We start from the raw sequence: 16,289 nt of genomic DNA, 5'->3' as shown, positions 1-16,289 counted from the left end.
CCCCTGTCTTTCGCTCTTGAAACCACACATATTCTAAAACTTATCTTGGTTCTACAGTTGACCTCACCTGCAGAGTTAAAAACAACAACAACAACAACAACAACAACAAAACTACTTCACTGTAGATTTTAGATTTTCATTCCTCCCGCTCTCCCTTGCCTCCAACTACAAAGAAACAATGATTTAAACCCTTTGTGCCCTTTTAGAAAATTACACAGATACCCCATTGTGGAACCCTATAATCCCTTCGTGGAAAGGAAGAGATTAGCATATGAATACAAAGCAAAATGAATCCAGAATACAAAATGATCTACTGGATTGTGAAGCTCTTGTATTCTTTCTTTTCTTCTTTTTTTTTTTTTTTAAATGCATTTATTTCCTCTTTTTGTATTGCCCCTTTAGTGGTCTCAGGGTTAAGGGAACGGAGCTTCCCCTCTGGTTACCCGGAAAAGGGTAAAAAAAAAAAAAAAAAAAAAAAGAAAGCCAACAGATTCCAGGAGCTGCAAAACCAACAGATGACTCCCAGAGCCAGTAGAATTGCCAGTGGAATCGCCAGTGGAATCTGCTACACTCGACGTGAGTTTGCTTGCGGGCGAGGAGTGTAGAAAGTGCTGTTCGCAGAATGCGCGGTGAAGGAGAGAAAGCGACAGAAGAGAGAGCCATAGTGCTGACGTTGAAAGCCCGGCCCTGTGAGGTTGCACAGGGTAAGTGGCGTTGGCCAGGAGGCAGTGGCGAAGGGGAAGGAAAGAGGATTTGGGCTAGGGGCGGGGCCTGCGGCGCAGCCTGTCTCCTGATTGCTGGAGCGCCGCTGCCAATCTCGCAGAATCGCTCGGTTAACCAGTGCGCTGGCTAGACGCGCTCAGATATACTGAGTGTGCCCTGAGAAGCAGTCTCAGATCCTGACGGTGCAGCAGCCCGCAGCCTCAGCCAGGGAGTCCCAGCCGCTTTCAATGGAGGAGAAGCCCGGCCAGCCACAGCCTCAGCACCATCACAGCCACCACCATCCGCACCATCACCCCCAGCAGCAGCAGCAGCAGCAGCAGCAACAGCAGCAGCAGCAGCAGCAACAGCAGCCGCACCACCACCACCATTATTATTTCTACAACCACAGCCACAACCACCATCACCACCACCATCACCAGCAGCCTCACCAGTACCTGCAGCATGGAGCCGAGGGCAGCCCCAAGGCCCAGCCAAAGGCGCTGAAACATGAGCAGAAACACGCCCTCCAGCAGCACCAGGAAACGCCGAAGAAGAAAACAGGTCTGGGAGGGAGGACGAGTGGGGGAAGGGGAATGGGGGTGGGGGGTAGAGAAGATGGGGGTGGGGATGGATCTGGAAAGCGCGGACGCGGTCGGAGTGTATGTGTGTGTGTGTGTGTGTGTGTGTGTGTGTGTATGTCTGTGCCCTGCGGGTCTGGGGAAGCCCCCTTCCATTCTCCCAAAGCCCGAGCCAGGCCGCGGGGTTTGCAGCGCCCTCTCCTTCCCCTCAGCATGGGAGAGGCCCAACCAGGCCAGTATGACCTTCCCGGCCCCCGCCCGGGCCAGAGGGAGACCCGGAGGGTCGGCCTTGGAAATCTGGCCTCATTGTTCCTTTCTCGTTTACCTTCGTGAGGCCCTGGAGGAACCTAAATTTGGTGGCCCTGAGTTGGGGTGAACATAGCTTCCCCCCCCCCCGCAAAAAAAGCCTTCGGGGTGTTTCTCAAGAAGGCCTACCTAATTCCGACTCGGGTGGTGTCGCGAGACCCTTTTGCAGGCGGCGAGGCGAGGGTAGGTGGGCAGAGTTGAGGAAGTGTCCTCCCTCACCCGCCACCCCAAGCCCACCTGTGGCCTTGGGGTTCCCCGTCTGGGGGGGTGGCCGGGACCCCCCGTTTCTTGGGTTATTTCCACCTCTAGACGCCCCTTTTGGGCACCGGATCCGGCAGTGTGCCCTCGCGCCTCCTCCCGAGGCCGGCGCCCCGGGCCCGCTCCCCCCAGAGCCGGCGCGGCTGGAATGTTCTCTCCTCCTCGCGGGGCCGCTTCCTGTCCGCCATGTTGGAAGCCGATTCCTGTCACCGACTCCGGCCCACTGAAGAGCGGAGGGGGAAGGGTGTCGAGGGGCGCTCGGCGCGGCGGAGCTGGGGGGCTCGGGATCCCCACCGGCGGTCGCCTTGCCCCCCGCACTGCGGGGGCGCAGTCGCCCCCGGCCCGCGGCCGCCCCTCCCCCCGCCGCCGGCCGGGTTGTGTAACCCGGTGGCGGCCGCGCGGCCCCGGGCGGGTCCCTGGGGTGAGGGGCGGGGGCGGTTGGGGTGGGGGAGGGAAGCGGCCACGAGGGGAGCGGCCTGCACCGGGCCCCGCGCGCCGGCGGCCGCGTTTCCCGCTCCCGGTGCGGCGGGAGGCGCGGGCGGTCCGGGCGGGGAGCCGGCCTCGAAGTGGAGCCGCGGGAGGAGGAGGCCGCGGGCGGTGGCCGCGGCGCTCTGAGGGGCAGGAGGGCTGGGGGTGGGGTGGGGTGGGGGGGATACATTTTGGGTAGAGGCGGTGCCTGAAGGCCGGGTGGGGTACCCAGCGGGAACCAGGCTCCCCGGTCACGAGTTTCTCTGCCACAGGAACCTCGTCTCCTGCCAGGTTCGCTCACGACTCCGCCTCTCAGGCTTTCACTTGGGCCCTTTCCTTCTAGCAGCTCATTTTTACAAAAAAAAGAAAAAAAAAAAAAAAAAAGGCTTGTTCCGGCTGCCTCCAGCCCCCCAGCATTTACCCTCTGGGCTTAAGTAGTGCTTTCAGGGAGAGCGATTAGGAAAATGATTGGATGGGGGAAGAGGGCGAGGTGTTTTTTGACCCCTATTTCTTGTCCTTAAGGAAGAACCGCGGTGGCCCATCCATGAGGTTGGTTCACTACCATCTTGTCTCGGACGAGGCTTTTTTTCCATGTTAAGAGGAAAGGTGTTTTTCTATTTTTAAACTGATACCGAACCCCAAATGCTTGGTTCTAACAAATGTTAAATTGAGGGTGAAAGTCATTTTAGAAAACATCTGAGAAGAAATGAACTTAAAAGTTTGTAGCCAGGCAGATTTTTACCAAATTGAAGGTTCTTTATAAAAATGAAGGGAGTAATAAGAAAATGGATGTTAAACCCAGGCTATCAAATTTAATACAAGCAGTTACTGAGAGCTGGAGGAAAATTGCTTTAATTTAAAGACTGAAATTGGAATATCAGACTTTCCACTTTGGGGGGGTAGGGACTGATGATGGCGTGCTGTAGCAATGAACGTGTAAATATATTCAGTATTTAATCTTAACGGATTTGGAACAGTTTAAAAACTATTAGAAAGTGTACAACACTAAATCTTTTAACTCTAGGTCTTTTTCAACTTAGAGATAAGAAAATCTTACTTTATTATCGTTGCTTGGAAGATCAAACCGTATTACTGTTCAGATTCGAAAATTTTATTTTGTTGTCTCTACATATAGAAGCAGCCCCTGAACCATTCAAGGTGGCATCCTTCAAATCAGTAGGTCTTGTCCTGGAAGAGAATAAAGAGGGGAAACTGGGCTTAGCAGTTTTGAGAGAATGTAAACAGTTTGGGATGAACAGTTTTTTATGTGTGGCCCGGTCACAATACTGTTGCTTCAACATGTATGATGCTAATTTACTAAGAAAACTTAGGAGGGTTTTTGAAATGTATCTGTTGTATGTTGAAGTGGGCTTTTATGACCCATTACCCACAAACCTATAAAGAGGAACCTGTTTTCTTTATCCAGAAGAGGGCGCAAGAGAGGGCCAAATGTGTTCAGTAATTTCGGTTTCTAATCCAAAAGCGAGATTTATCAGGACTCAAGTTTTGCACAGTCCATTTGAAGTAGTATTAGCATGGCAAACCTAAATAATAAAAGTGCAAAGAGCCCTGTGATTTCTCTCAGTAATTCTGTGGTGGTCGCATTTTTCTTAAAGACCTAAGTTTTAAAAAGAATGTCTCTGGTACACTTTTTGCATACCAACAAAGTTGCCATGGAAAAAATTTTAAGTAGTTAAATGAAAAAATGTTTTTTTGTTATTAAAACTTGGGAGTATAGTGGCTCTGAGCTGTTACAAAATTGGTGATTTCTGATATCAGAGCCACTAAATACTAGTAATTTTAGGAAAGAATATCCTGGTTCACTTACAAATCTTGGCTTTGGTCCAAGTCAGTTTGGACATTGAATTTTTTTGTGTTTAAGACTGTTTACTTACCTTTGAGAAAGTTATGACTAATGAGCTCAAGAGTACAAAACTTTGTTTAGCTTGTTAGCATGTTAAATGGTATGTTTTTCTTTTTGGTCTAGAGTTGTATACAGGTAAACTTGTATATGTTAATGTTGAGAGCTCCTGTTCAGGAACTTGCTGCTTCTCTAAAGAAAAAAGAACCTTTCAGAAAACATCCTACCTAAGCAGAGATTTCTTCTTTAGTAGTTTCTTCAGTAGTTGCGTGGTTAGAATTTTTCCACCAAAAGTTTGACTTGATTGTCAAAGCTCTTTCAGCAGTCATTCTATTCTATTCTATTCTATTTGGCGGGGTGGGGGTGCCTGGGTGACTCAGTCAGTTGAGTGTCCGACTCTTAATTTCAGCTTGGGTCAGGATCTCAGGGTTGTGGGATCAGCCCCTCATGGGGGCTCCACACTGAGGGTGGAGCCTGCTTAAGATTCTCTCTTTCCCTTGCCCAACTCCACCATGCGAGTGTTTGCTCTCTTGCGCATGCTCCCTGTCTCTAAAACAAATTTTAAAACAAAATTATTTTATGGTACAAGTTTTGTATGGTTCAGACTTAGGAATGATTATGCCTTAAGTATATTTTCTTGAATTATTTTCTGAAAGTTAATACAGTGGAATAAAATGCCTTTATTTGTTCATTTTTAGTGTCCTTTCTCTGATACAAAATGAATGCCTTAAAATTAATAGTAAGTCCGGGGGCGCCTGGCTGGCTCAGTCGGTTAAGCATCCGACTTCGGCTCAGGTCATGATCTCCCGGTCTGTGAGTTTGAGCCCCGCATCAGGCTCTGTGCTGACAGCTCAGAGCCTGGAGCCTGCTTCAGATTCTGTGTCTCCCTCTCTCTCTGACCCTCCCCCGTTAATGCTCTGTCTCTCTCTGTCTCAAAAATAAATAAACATTAAAAAAAAATTAAAAAAAAAATTAATAGTAAGTCCTGTTGCGAGTCTTCCCAGACTATGTTCTGTTCCATGTCACATTCTTTTGAAGCAGTGATTCTGAAACTTAAAAAAAAAAAAAAAAATCTTAGATTCCTTATGCTTTTTTTCCCTTTATTTTCAAATTTACGTTTATTTATTTTGAAAGCGAGAGAAAGAGTACACAGGGTGCAAGCACAAGCCGGGGAGGAACAGAGAGAGGAAGAGAGAGAATCCCAAGCAGGCTCCGTGCTCAGTGCAGAGCCCAACTTGGGGCTTGAATTCACAAATTGTGAGCTCATGACCTGAGCTGAAACCAAGAGTCAGACACTAAACTGACTGAGCCACCCAGGCGCCCCTAGATCCCTTATGCTTTTAAAATGCACAAAGAGCTTTTATGAGTTATATCTATACCAAATTGGGAATTAAAACAAAATTTCAAAATAAGACTATACAAGGTCACATGCCTTTTAGCCTTCATAGGCTAAAGGACCACAAGGATGAATGAAAGTGACAAATGTAAATTAACTTCGTCTTATTGGACACCCTTCTGAAAGCTGCCTTAAATGAATGTGTATGTATCCTTCTATTTATCTGTTTCTAATGACTTCAAAATGCTTTTGGGAACATTTCATAAAAAGGTAGATAAGTAATATCTCTGTTTTACTGGTAGGGAAATGGGAATGGTTGTTATCAATTGAATAATGTAGAGTGATGAACTGTTTATGGCAGTTGAAGGTCTTAAATTACGCTTGAACACGTAGCAGTTTTTAAATTAGATACCATTCATTGTAGTTTTGTTGGTAATTATTACAGCATCACTTGTGTAGGAAGTATTACTTAGTGATAGAAAACCATGTTCCAGGCTGACTGGAGTTCAGGTTTCCAGTTACCTGACTTAGGCAAGTTAATTTTTCTGAGAGTTTTTTTACCCAGATGTAAAATGAAGAAAATATATCTTAGAGGAGTTAGAAGTTGGTACATAAGTGGTCTAGTTTCATACATTAACAGTATGATCTAATGTCTGGGAATTGTCAAAATAGATTCAAGACTACTTTAGAAAAAGTTCACAATTGTTAGATTTTTGTTCAGCAGAATGCAGTAGAAACTGCTTGTGGTGACTGCCAGTCATTTGTGGTTTCATAGAAAGGGATTCTTTAATTTCCCTGAAATACATACAGTTACTGTATCAGTATAACTTGATTTGTGCCCAGAGGGTAGCTCTGATGTTAATTGTAAAGGAATTTTTATAGCAGCCTTGTGAGAACAGTGGGGAAGTTGATTTTGTTAGGTGAGAGATATTATGGCATACTGCTTAAGAGGTCTTGTTCTTTCTGACCTCAGACTTCGGTTTGAATCCCAGCTGCTTCAGTCTCTTGCTTGGCAGACTTCTAATCGGTAATATGGGGTGACAAGTGTTCTCCTGGTTGTGAAATAATAAAGATAGTAAAGCTAATGCTCATAGCATAGTGTCTAGCACATAGTAAATAGTCTTTAAATGTCAGGTAGTACTGTAATTTATGTTTTGTAATTGTAAATCAAAACCTTTCTTTTTCCCCTTTTCTAGGCTATGGTGAACTAAATGGTAACGCTGGAGAAAGAGAAATATCTTTAAAGAGCCTGGGTTCTGATGAAGCTACCAACCCTATTTCCAGGGTCCTCAATGGCAACCAACAAATTGTAGACACTAATCTGAAGCAGACTGTAAAGGCCAACACCTTTGGGAAAGCAGGAATTAAAACCAGGAATTTCATTCAGAAGAACAGTATGGACAAAAAGAATGGGAAGTCTTACGAAAATAAATCTGGAGAGAACCAGTCTGTAGAGAAGACCGATACTGTAGCAATTCCAAATGGTGTTGTAACAAATAATTCTGGCTATATTACTAATGGTTATATGGGCAAAGGAGCAGATAATGATGGTAGTGGATCTGAGAGCGGATATACCACTCCTAAAAAAAGGAAAGCTAGGCGCAATAGTGCCAAGGGATGTGAAAACCTTAATTTAGTGCAGGACAAAATAATGCAACAAGAGACCAGTGTCCCAACCTTAAAACAGGGACTTGAAACTTTCAAGCCTGACTACAGTGAACAAAAGGGAAATCGAGTAGATAGTTCAAAGCCCATTTGGAAGTATGAAACTGGGCCTGGAGGAACAAATCGAGGAAAACCTGCTGTGGGTGATATGCTGCGGAAAAGCTCTGATCTTAAACCCGGTGTGAGCGGCAAGAAGTTTGATGATCGGCCCAAAGGAAAACACGCTTCTGCTGTTACCTCCAAAGAGGACTCTTGGACCCTATTTAAACCACCCCCAGTTTTTCCAGTGGACAATAGCAGTGCTAAAATAGTTCCTAAAATAAGTTATGCAAGCAAAGTTAAGGAAAACCTCAACAAAACTGTACAGAACTCTTCCGTGTCACCATCTTCATCTTCATCCTCTTCGTCATCTGCTGGGGAAACTCAGACCCAGTCTTCAAGTCGGTTATCCCAGGTCCCAATGTCAGCGCTGAAATCTGTTACTTCGGCCAACTTTTCTAATGGGCCTGTTTTAGCAGGGACTGATGCGAGTGTGTATTCTCCAGGGGGTCAGCCACTGTTAACTACTGCTGCTAATACTCTAACACCCATCTCTTCTGGGACTGATTCAGTTCTCCAGGACATGAGTCTGACTTCAGCAGCTGTTGAACAAATTAAATCTAGCCTTTTCATCTATCCTTCAAATATGCAAACTGTGCTGTTGAGCACAGCACAAGTGGATCTACCCTCTCAGACAGATCAGCAAAACCTGGGGGATATCTTCCAGAATCAGTGGGGTTTATCTTTTATAAATGAGCCCAGTGCTGGCCCTGAGACTGTTATTGGGAAGTCATCAGATCATAAAGTGATGGAGGTGACATTTCAAGGGGAATATCCTGCCACTTTGGTTTCACAGGGTGCTGAAATAATCCCCTCAGGAACTGAGCATCCTGTGTTTCCCAAGGCTTATGAGCTGGAAAAACGGACTAGTCCTCAAGTTCTGGGTAGCATTTTAAAATCTGGGACTACTAATGAGAGTGGAGCCTTATCCTTGGAACCCAGTCATATAGGTGATCTGCAAAAAGCAGACACCAGTAGTCAAGGTGCTTTAGTGTTTCTCTCAAAGGACTACGAGATAGAAAATCAAAATCCTCTGGCGTCTCCTACGAACACTTTGTTAGGCTCCGCCAAAGAACAGAGATACCAGAGAGGCCTAGAGAGAAATGATAGCTGGGGTTCTTTTGACCTGAGGGCTGCTATTGTATATCACACTAAAGGTAACTCATTTGTTCCTATATGAAGATTCTTACTGCTCAATTTCGTATACATTTATAAGCTATTGTGTTAAAGGTGTATTTTGGAAATTACTATGAGATTCTTCAAGACTTTTAGAACTAAATTAAGAATAACCATGGATAAGCAGTTGATAAACTATTCAGGGTCTTTGGAAACAGTACTATTTAGAAGGAATGTTCACTTTTTCGACTTAAAACATTTCTTTTCATATTTACAAGTATAGTTGACTTCCTACCTGTTTCAAATAGTGAAGAGGAATGGGGTGGTGCCTAAAGGGAGGACATTATATTTTCTCTTGTTATTTTTAAAACTTCTTTGAACAGATGTTCCCTCTTTTTTGCTTTTTATATCCTACACTTCTTTATTAGTCAGCTCATTTGATACTTCTAATTTGTGTAAAATGAGGAGGAGTCCAAAAAGATGGAGTGTCAAACTATTTTTTCTGGGTGCCGAATGGGAACTAGAAAATAATTTAGACAACTGCAGTGGCAAGCCCAATGAGCATTGTAGCGAACCAGGCTCTTGGGGTCTGTACTTTTCATAGCCCCAAAGCCTATGTTAAGAAAGGAATCCGGTATCTTTCAAGTTCCATGCGAATACGTTTTTTAGAATATGGTTTATTTGTATCTTAAAGATTTGCTGTATGGTATAACTTCTTTAAATCCCTACAGCAAATAATGAGGTTTAATGAATGATGTTTAAAACCTCAGTGTATTGGGAACACTTCCATCTCTCCCTCTTCTAATAGAAATCTATACCCCACGCGTGCAGACACACACCTAATACATGCTGCACATTCCGATTTTTAACAGTGGCTCATTTAGGCAGTGACTTGGAACTGCAGGGAAGGGGCAGCATATCAGCTAAGTGGAGATGAGGTAATTCCCATATTTTCCCTGGAAGAATCACTGCCTCAGAGATGAATAACAAAGCTGTTTATGTGACTTTTAAGCAAATTACCTCTCTTCATCCCTTTCCTTATCTGCAAACTGGAAGACATTTAGTAAAATGAACAGATGTACTTTTTCTGTTTTTCTTCCTTTAAAAAATGGGAGTAAATAGTAGTATTGCCTTGTGGCAGTTTAGGGGCAGAAATCCTGGCAGATGAAATTACCTGTCTTAACTTTTTTCTCCAGCACTGCTGTTTGGAAGTAAATGAGTTAAACAGGAAATGGATGTTTTTAGGAAAGTTAAGGCAAAACAATTGCTGAGTTTCTTAAGACTTGTGGTTAATTATAAGTTAAATCCTGCTGGGGGAGTTGGTGTTTTTGGTGTTATTTTCCGTGCCATCTGCCCTCCAGAGACCATTGGGAAATTTTACCTGTGTATTTTATACTGGTGGTCATTGTGTGAACCTGAGAGGATATCTGGTTATGTTCTTCCACAACATGCGAAAAATTCTGGGACAGGTTCCCTTAAATGGTTGGCTGGTGGTTTTATATAGATTTTTATTGTGAAGAATTGCAGGCCTTTTTAAATGGGAAATTAATTTCTATTTATTACTAGGTATTCTGTGTGCGTTTTCCCTATAGATGGGCTAACTAGATGTGAAATCAGTGGTATTTAGATAAGCTAAATGCCTCAACGTGGATGCAGTTTATATTTAGTTTTGTTGGCATTACTGAAATACTTGCTTTAGTTGAGTGCATCCATTTGACTTTTATATTTGGATATTGAAATTAAATTGATATTGATTGCCCAGCCTCCCCCCAACCCCCAACAAATAATGTTCAGTTCAGTTAGGTCCCAAAGTGGCAGGTTCTTTGAATTACTGCCAAATGTGGATGGTTCATTAGGTCATTAATTTCTCTTTTCTTTGAATTTGTTTTAAATCACAACCTTTTGAAGATCTGAAGATCTTTTTCATAAGTGAAGGCTGGCTTATTATTTTTAAGTTGTCTTAAACTCTAAAGGAGGTAATAATCAGTTGGGCTTATTGGAATATCCTTTAAAAGGACCACCTGTATTTTCTTGTACCTTCAGTGTAGTATTTTCTTTAAATGTTCAGAAGTAATCTCTTGGTTAAAGTTAAGCTTAGAAATGGAAGTTCTCTGCATACTTCCCAACTTCAAAAATAAGTCCTTCAATTTTATTTGGAAATAGGTAAGAACGTGCTTGGTATCAGTTCTGTAGGAATACTGCATTTTTTAGGTCAAACATTATTTGCAGCCTTAGAAGTACTGCAGATTTTTAAAAAATCTGTTCAGTATAATTGAGGAGATGAAAAAAAGATACAATGAGGCATAAAAAAGGGATTGATGAGAATTCTAGTTCTTGGGATTTTTCTTTTACCTTTTGACACGTTATGGTGTAAAGTTTTAAGAAACAAGAGGGTTAATCTTTCTATTACCTGGGGGAATAGTGTACCATTACATAGCAGTATTAATATTGACTGTGAGATGTAGGTCCTATTTTCTTTTGATTTCAAGTAGCACTTAAGAGGCAAACTTTTAAAGTGATACCTTTTTAAGTTGATTATGAAAAAAATTATATTCTAAGTTTTAAATTGATTATAAAAGATTTATATTCTAAAGTGGAACCTGTAACGAACCCCAGTGGACTCCTCATCCAGCCTGAACATTTAAATAGCATTGTCATTCTTGTTTCACCTATCTACGTTCACACTTCTTTTGGTAGGAGTTTCAAAAACAAATTCCCGGTATCCTAACATTTTGCTAGTTGACACTTTAGTTATGTTAGAGTGATGGCTTTTAATGCACATACCCAAGACATAGAACATGTCTAACATTAGACCCTAACTTTTTGAGGTGAATCTTTGATTTTGAAATAATCATTTGAAGTTATTGATTTGAAAAAGTCATTTGAAGCCAAGTCTGTTGAAATAAGGTAGGTTGATGTGAGTTGTGTGTTTGGTCAAAGTGTTCGTTTAAACGGGTTGATTTACCATGCCTAATACTGCACTGAAGGTTATCAAGCATTCAAAAAGCATTTATTGTGTGTGTGTGTGTGTGTGTGTGTGTGTGTGTGTGTGTGTATGTATTTATGTTAACATCTTGCTATTTTGGAATATTCATGAAAAAATAATTTGAGGGTCGTCTGGGTGGCTCACTGGGTTAAGTGTCTGACTCTTGGTTTCGACTCAGGTCATGATCTCGCTTTTCCTGAGTTCAAGATCTGTGTTGGGCTCTGGTCTGTCAGTGCAGAGCCTGCTTGGGAGTCTCTCCCACTCTCTTTGCCCTTCCCCTGCTCGTGCTTGCTCTTTCTCTCAAAATAAATAAACTTAAAAAAAAAAAAAAGATAATTTGATAGGTAAATTATACCCAGCATATAGAGATGCGAGGGAGATGAATATGGTAAGGTATAATTCTTGATAGTTGAGGTGAGTTAACATCAAAGTTATCTAGTATAAAATATCCCTGAGGTAACACTAAGCTACTACATGAAATTTTAAAAATTTATTTCTCTGTTACTTCCATAGGTTATTGGCATAAATTATTTGATTCACTAGATCTAGGCTACACCCTGGAATAAAAATGTATTTTAACTCTAGGAGGTTCTAATTGCCTGCTAGGATTGGGAACTCCTGAGTCTAGAGAGCTTTCCTCAGCTTAATCCTTTTTTTCTTTTCTCTGCCACAGTTGTGCAGTAATAATTTGTGTGTGTGTGTGTGTGTGTGTGTGTGTGTGTGTGTGTGTGTTTTCCTTTCCCTTAAGATGTACTTATTATAGGCAAAGTACTTTGCTTAGTTGAGGAAGATTTTGACAGGGTGAGTCTTTTTCTTTGAAGAGCTTAAGTAGAGGAGAAAACAATACACAAGTTTATAAGGCAAGATTTGAGTGTCATGGATATAAATAACTAGAAGCTTTTTTTTTTTTTTTTTAACGTTTATTTATTTTTGAGACAGAGAGAGACAGAGCATGAACGGGGGAGGGTCAAGAGAGGGAGACACAGAATCCGAAACAGGCTCCAGGCTCTGAGCTGTCAGCACAGAGCCCGACGCGGGGCTTGAACTCACGGACTGCGAGATCATGACCTGAGCCGAAGTCGGCCGCTTAACCGACTGAGCCACCCAGGCGCCCCTACTAGAAGCTTTCAATGGAGGGAGAATTTCTAATGGAATAAAGGTGGGAAGAGTAAGTGCAGGCAGGGTATGTTTTCATTGACGCAGCATCATTTAAACTGGGTTTTGATGGGTGGGGAAATGTAAAGAAGAGGAAGATAATAGATAAGTTGGAGAACCTGAGTAGATGTAAATGTTGGAAGGGATCCGCTTTGGATGTGGTGAGGAAATATAAAAGAGAAGGAAGGTAAGTTGCTGCCAGATCATCAGATCAGTCTGGAGGCAGTGGGGGAGCTGCTCAATATCAGTGATAGGCTGGTGAGATGGAAGTAACTTAAACACAGGGATTTTAACACTGCTATTCCCAGTTCCTGTGTACCTGAAAAGATCAGTTGTCATTTTTAAGCCTGGGTTTCCTAATTTATAAGTATATCAGTCTTTGTTTTATTCTATCAGATTGTACTACAGTGTTTCAGAAATTGAGTTGAGGGGCACCTGGGTGGCTCAGTGGGTTAAGCATCCGACTCTCAGGTCGAGTTCATGAGTTTGAGCCTTGCACTGGAGTCCTTGCTGATAGCACAGAGCCTACTTGGGATTCGGTCTCTCCCTCTCTCTGCCCCTCCCCTGCTTACTCCCTTACTCTCTCAAAATAAAAAATAAACTTTAAGAAATAAAAATAAAAGTTGAGTTAGTATTAAATAATTGACTTACAGATCTGCTTTCTGGTAGGTTATTGTGGCCAATTTGTTGGGTATATTGAAAGCCATTTTTCTGATGAACTCTTGGAATAAATAGTTCAGGCAGAGAAATGACAAAAGGTTTTCCCTTTTGTATTTGCAGTCAATTCGAATGTATTATTTACCTGAAAATACACATTTACTTTTTAAAAAGAAGGTTTATGAATGAAGGAACTGGTAAATACTTCTTATATGTACAGGGTGTGATGAGACAGGAGACAAGTTATGGTTAGTCCATAAAAGGGAGAGGGGAATTATGTATCTGAATACTAAATTTTCTCCTTTAAACACAATGCTGAAGAAATATTTTCACCTTTACTGCATTTTGCTCCATGATTGCTTATGGCATCACAGCTATCTTACAATTTTATTAACAATTGCCTGCAGATTTGACTTTGGTTTCAGCCCTAGTTCAATTTCCTAGATTGGGGAAGGATCCTTTTTTCCGCCCTCTCTCTAATATGGGACATATAGGAATGTTTGTAACAAGTAATTTAATATGGTTGTGAGATCCTTTCTTTTGCCAGTGACTTAACCATTTTAGTATCTATATAAGATGCTTGATTTCTCATTAAGTGTGTTTTATGAGTGTAATAATTATGAATTTACTTTGGTATTAGTCAAAAAGGTAGCTTACCAGGAATTTATGGAAGGTAAAATTTAGTCCTCAGATTTTAGTAGCTTACCTCCTGAAGGTGAGGGAAGTAACCATCCATGCTATAACAGCAGAAATTGTCTATTAGTATCTTAGTAGTAGCAGTGTCATTCCGAGCAACTTGAATTTGATATTTTACCTTAAAAGTAAACTGGATTAGAATAAGTATAGCAGTAGAAATGAACAAAACCCCTCAAGCTCCAAGTTTCTAACGTATATATTTAGAGGCGGTCAAGACAGTTCTGTTTAGTCTTTAGCTCCAAATTGGGAATGTAAGATTGAAATTGATGGGGTGAAGAGTTCATTAAGCATCTCCTGAAAAGGTGATGACTTCTAACTAAGTACTTGAGTCAAATTTACTTGAAAATAAGCTGTTACCAGAGTGCCTGGCTGGTTCAGTTGGTAGAGCATGCACCTCAGTCAATCCTTAGGGTCATGAGTTGGAGTCCCATGTTGGGAATAGAAGTTACTTAAAGTTTATTTTATTAAAAAAAATTAATGTTTATTTTTGAAAGAGTGCAAACAGGGGAGGGGCAGAGAGAGGGAGACACAGAATCTGAAGCAGGCTCCAGGCTCAGTGCTATTGGCACAGAGCCTGATGTGGGGCTCAAACTTAAAAAACTGAGATCATGATCTGAGAGCTGAAGTCGACACTTAAACAACTGAGTCACCTTGGTGCCCCTTACTTAAGTTTTTTAAACATTTATTTATTTTGAGAGATCCCATGTGAGTTGGGGAGGGGCAGAGAGAGAGGGAAAGAAAATCCCAAGCAGGCTCTCTGCTGTCAATGTGGAGGCCCAACTGACTTAGCCACCCAGGCACCTCTAAAATTTATTTTAAAAAAGAAAATAAGCTGTTAATTCTCTATGGGTATAGTCAAAATGGAAAAGGAAAGGGTGAGAAGTTTCTGGCAGCCTTCTTTGCAAAAGAATAGGGAGGTACAGTGGACTGGTTGGGAAAGGAAATCAGAAGAGCAAAAAACATGGTGGTGAGATAGCCAGTAATCATCAAAAATTGGGTAAATCTGGAATAGAAGGGGGAAAAGTAGAATTTAATAATGTCACTACCCCTGCTGAATTTTACAGAATTTGTTCTAAATGGCTTGAATAAGGATTGGAAGGCAAGATCCATAGTAAATTGATCTGGGGATATTTAATTATGGGAGTCTTCTTTTTGACCTTATATATTTTGTTTGTTTGTTTTTTGGTGTGTGTGAGGGGGAACCTGTGCTTTTTAAAAGTAAAAATAATAATAATAAGCCTCAAGTTGGCTTTAACCCTCTTAGCTTGTCTTTTTCTTTGAAGAATTGAAAGCTGAAATTTTGACTGGACCACATGAAATGACTGTTTTTGTAGGTCTCAGAAGGTTGAATATCAGTTTCAAATGGGCCTACCTAATACTACTTTGTTCTATTATTACTTCCTGATGACTGATTTACAAGTGGTATTTCATTCAAAATCAATATTCACATATGGCATCAAGCTCTGTGCAAAGCAATCGTGATAATTAGATGAAATAAGGATTCATGTCATTAAGGTCTAATAGGGAAACATACATGGAAAGAAATATATTACTAGTGTGATTGCTCTGTAGAAAAAATATATAAAATACACTTGGAACATAGAGAAACCCTTAAGGTGGGTGGTGGGGTCAGGGTAGGCTAGTCAAGACTCAAAAGAAGTGGAACCAATTTATTGATGTACACCTGTGTCCAGTGCTAGAAATGTAACACAAGACAAACAGATTCATTCTCCCTGTAGGCAGTGAGAACCCACCGAAGTGTTTTGGTCACTTTCAGGTTTGTATTTTTATTTATTTAAAAAAAAATTTTTAATGTTTATTTATTATTAAGAGAGCATGAGCATGGGTGGGGCACAGAGAAGGGGAGACACAGAATCTGAAGCAGGCTGTAGGCTCTGAGCTGTCAGCACAGAGCATGATGCAGGGCTTGAACTCATGAACTGTGAGATCATGACCTGAGCCAGTCAGTCGCTCAACCAGTTGAGCCACCCAGGCACCCCTCAGGTTTGTATTTTTAGAGGAAAAGAATGTTAGCCGTGGTGTAGAAGATAGAAGGTAAGGTCCAATTAAAGGCAAGAGAGGCCTGTTAAAAGATTACACTGCAGAAATGTTCTGTAAGATACCATTGCTTGAACCAGGCAGTGACATCTGGCTAGAAAAAAAGAGGGTGACTAGAAAGTTACGTGTCTTAACTTTGAGTAAGGATTGCAGTAGTTGAACACTCCCTCCCTAAATTCTCTCATTTGCATTTCCTTAACAACCCACTTTCCTACTTTGTACATCTTCAGCATAACCTTCCTTATATCATTCTCTTTTCCTCAAAGGTTTATGTTCTTTTGGTCTCCTTTTCATGCTACTTAAACTCCTGGGTAATCTCATCCAATTCTGCTGCTGTGTGTTAAGCTC

At 41.8% G+C, this 16,289-nt stretch overlaps 1 protein-coding gene across 1 annotated transcript in view; it reads left to right on the top strand.

Moving 5' to 3' along the window:
* Nucleotides 1–817: 817 nt before the first annotated feature.
* Nucleotides 818–16,289, top strand: part of NUFIP2 (nuclear FMR1 interacting protein 2) — a 30,852-nt gene continuing 15,380 nt past the window's right edge. The window contains exons 1-2 of the mRNA XM_058705399.1: nt 818–1,263; nt 6,706–8,430. Of these exons, the coding sequence (XP_058561382.1) occupies nt 951–1,263; nt 6,706–8,430 (2,038 nt within the window). The 5' untranslated portion in view covers nt 818–950. The remainder of the gene's footprint in view (nt 1,264–6,705; nt 8,431–16,289) is intronic.

This window comes from Neofelis nebulosa, chromosome 16 (genome assembly GCF_028018385.1).
Source record: "Neofelis nebulosa isolate mNeoNeb1 chromosome 16, mNeoNeb1.pri, whole genome shotgun sequence".
In the NCBI taxonomy this organism is placed as follows: domain Eukaryota; kingdom Metazoa; phylum Chordata; class Mammalia; order Carnivora; family Felidae; genus Neofelis; species Neofelis nebulosa.
Note: the sequence above shows the minus strand (reverse complement) of the source record. Positions and strands in the feature narration are given on the sequence as shown.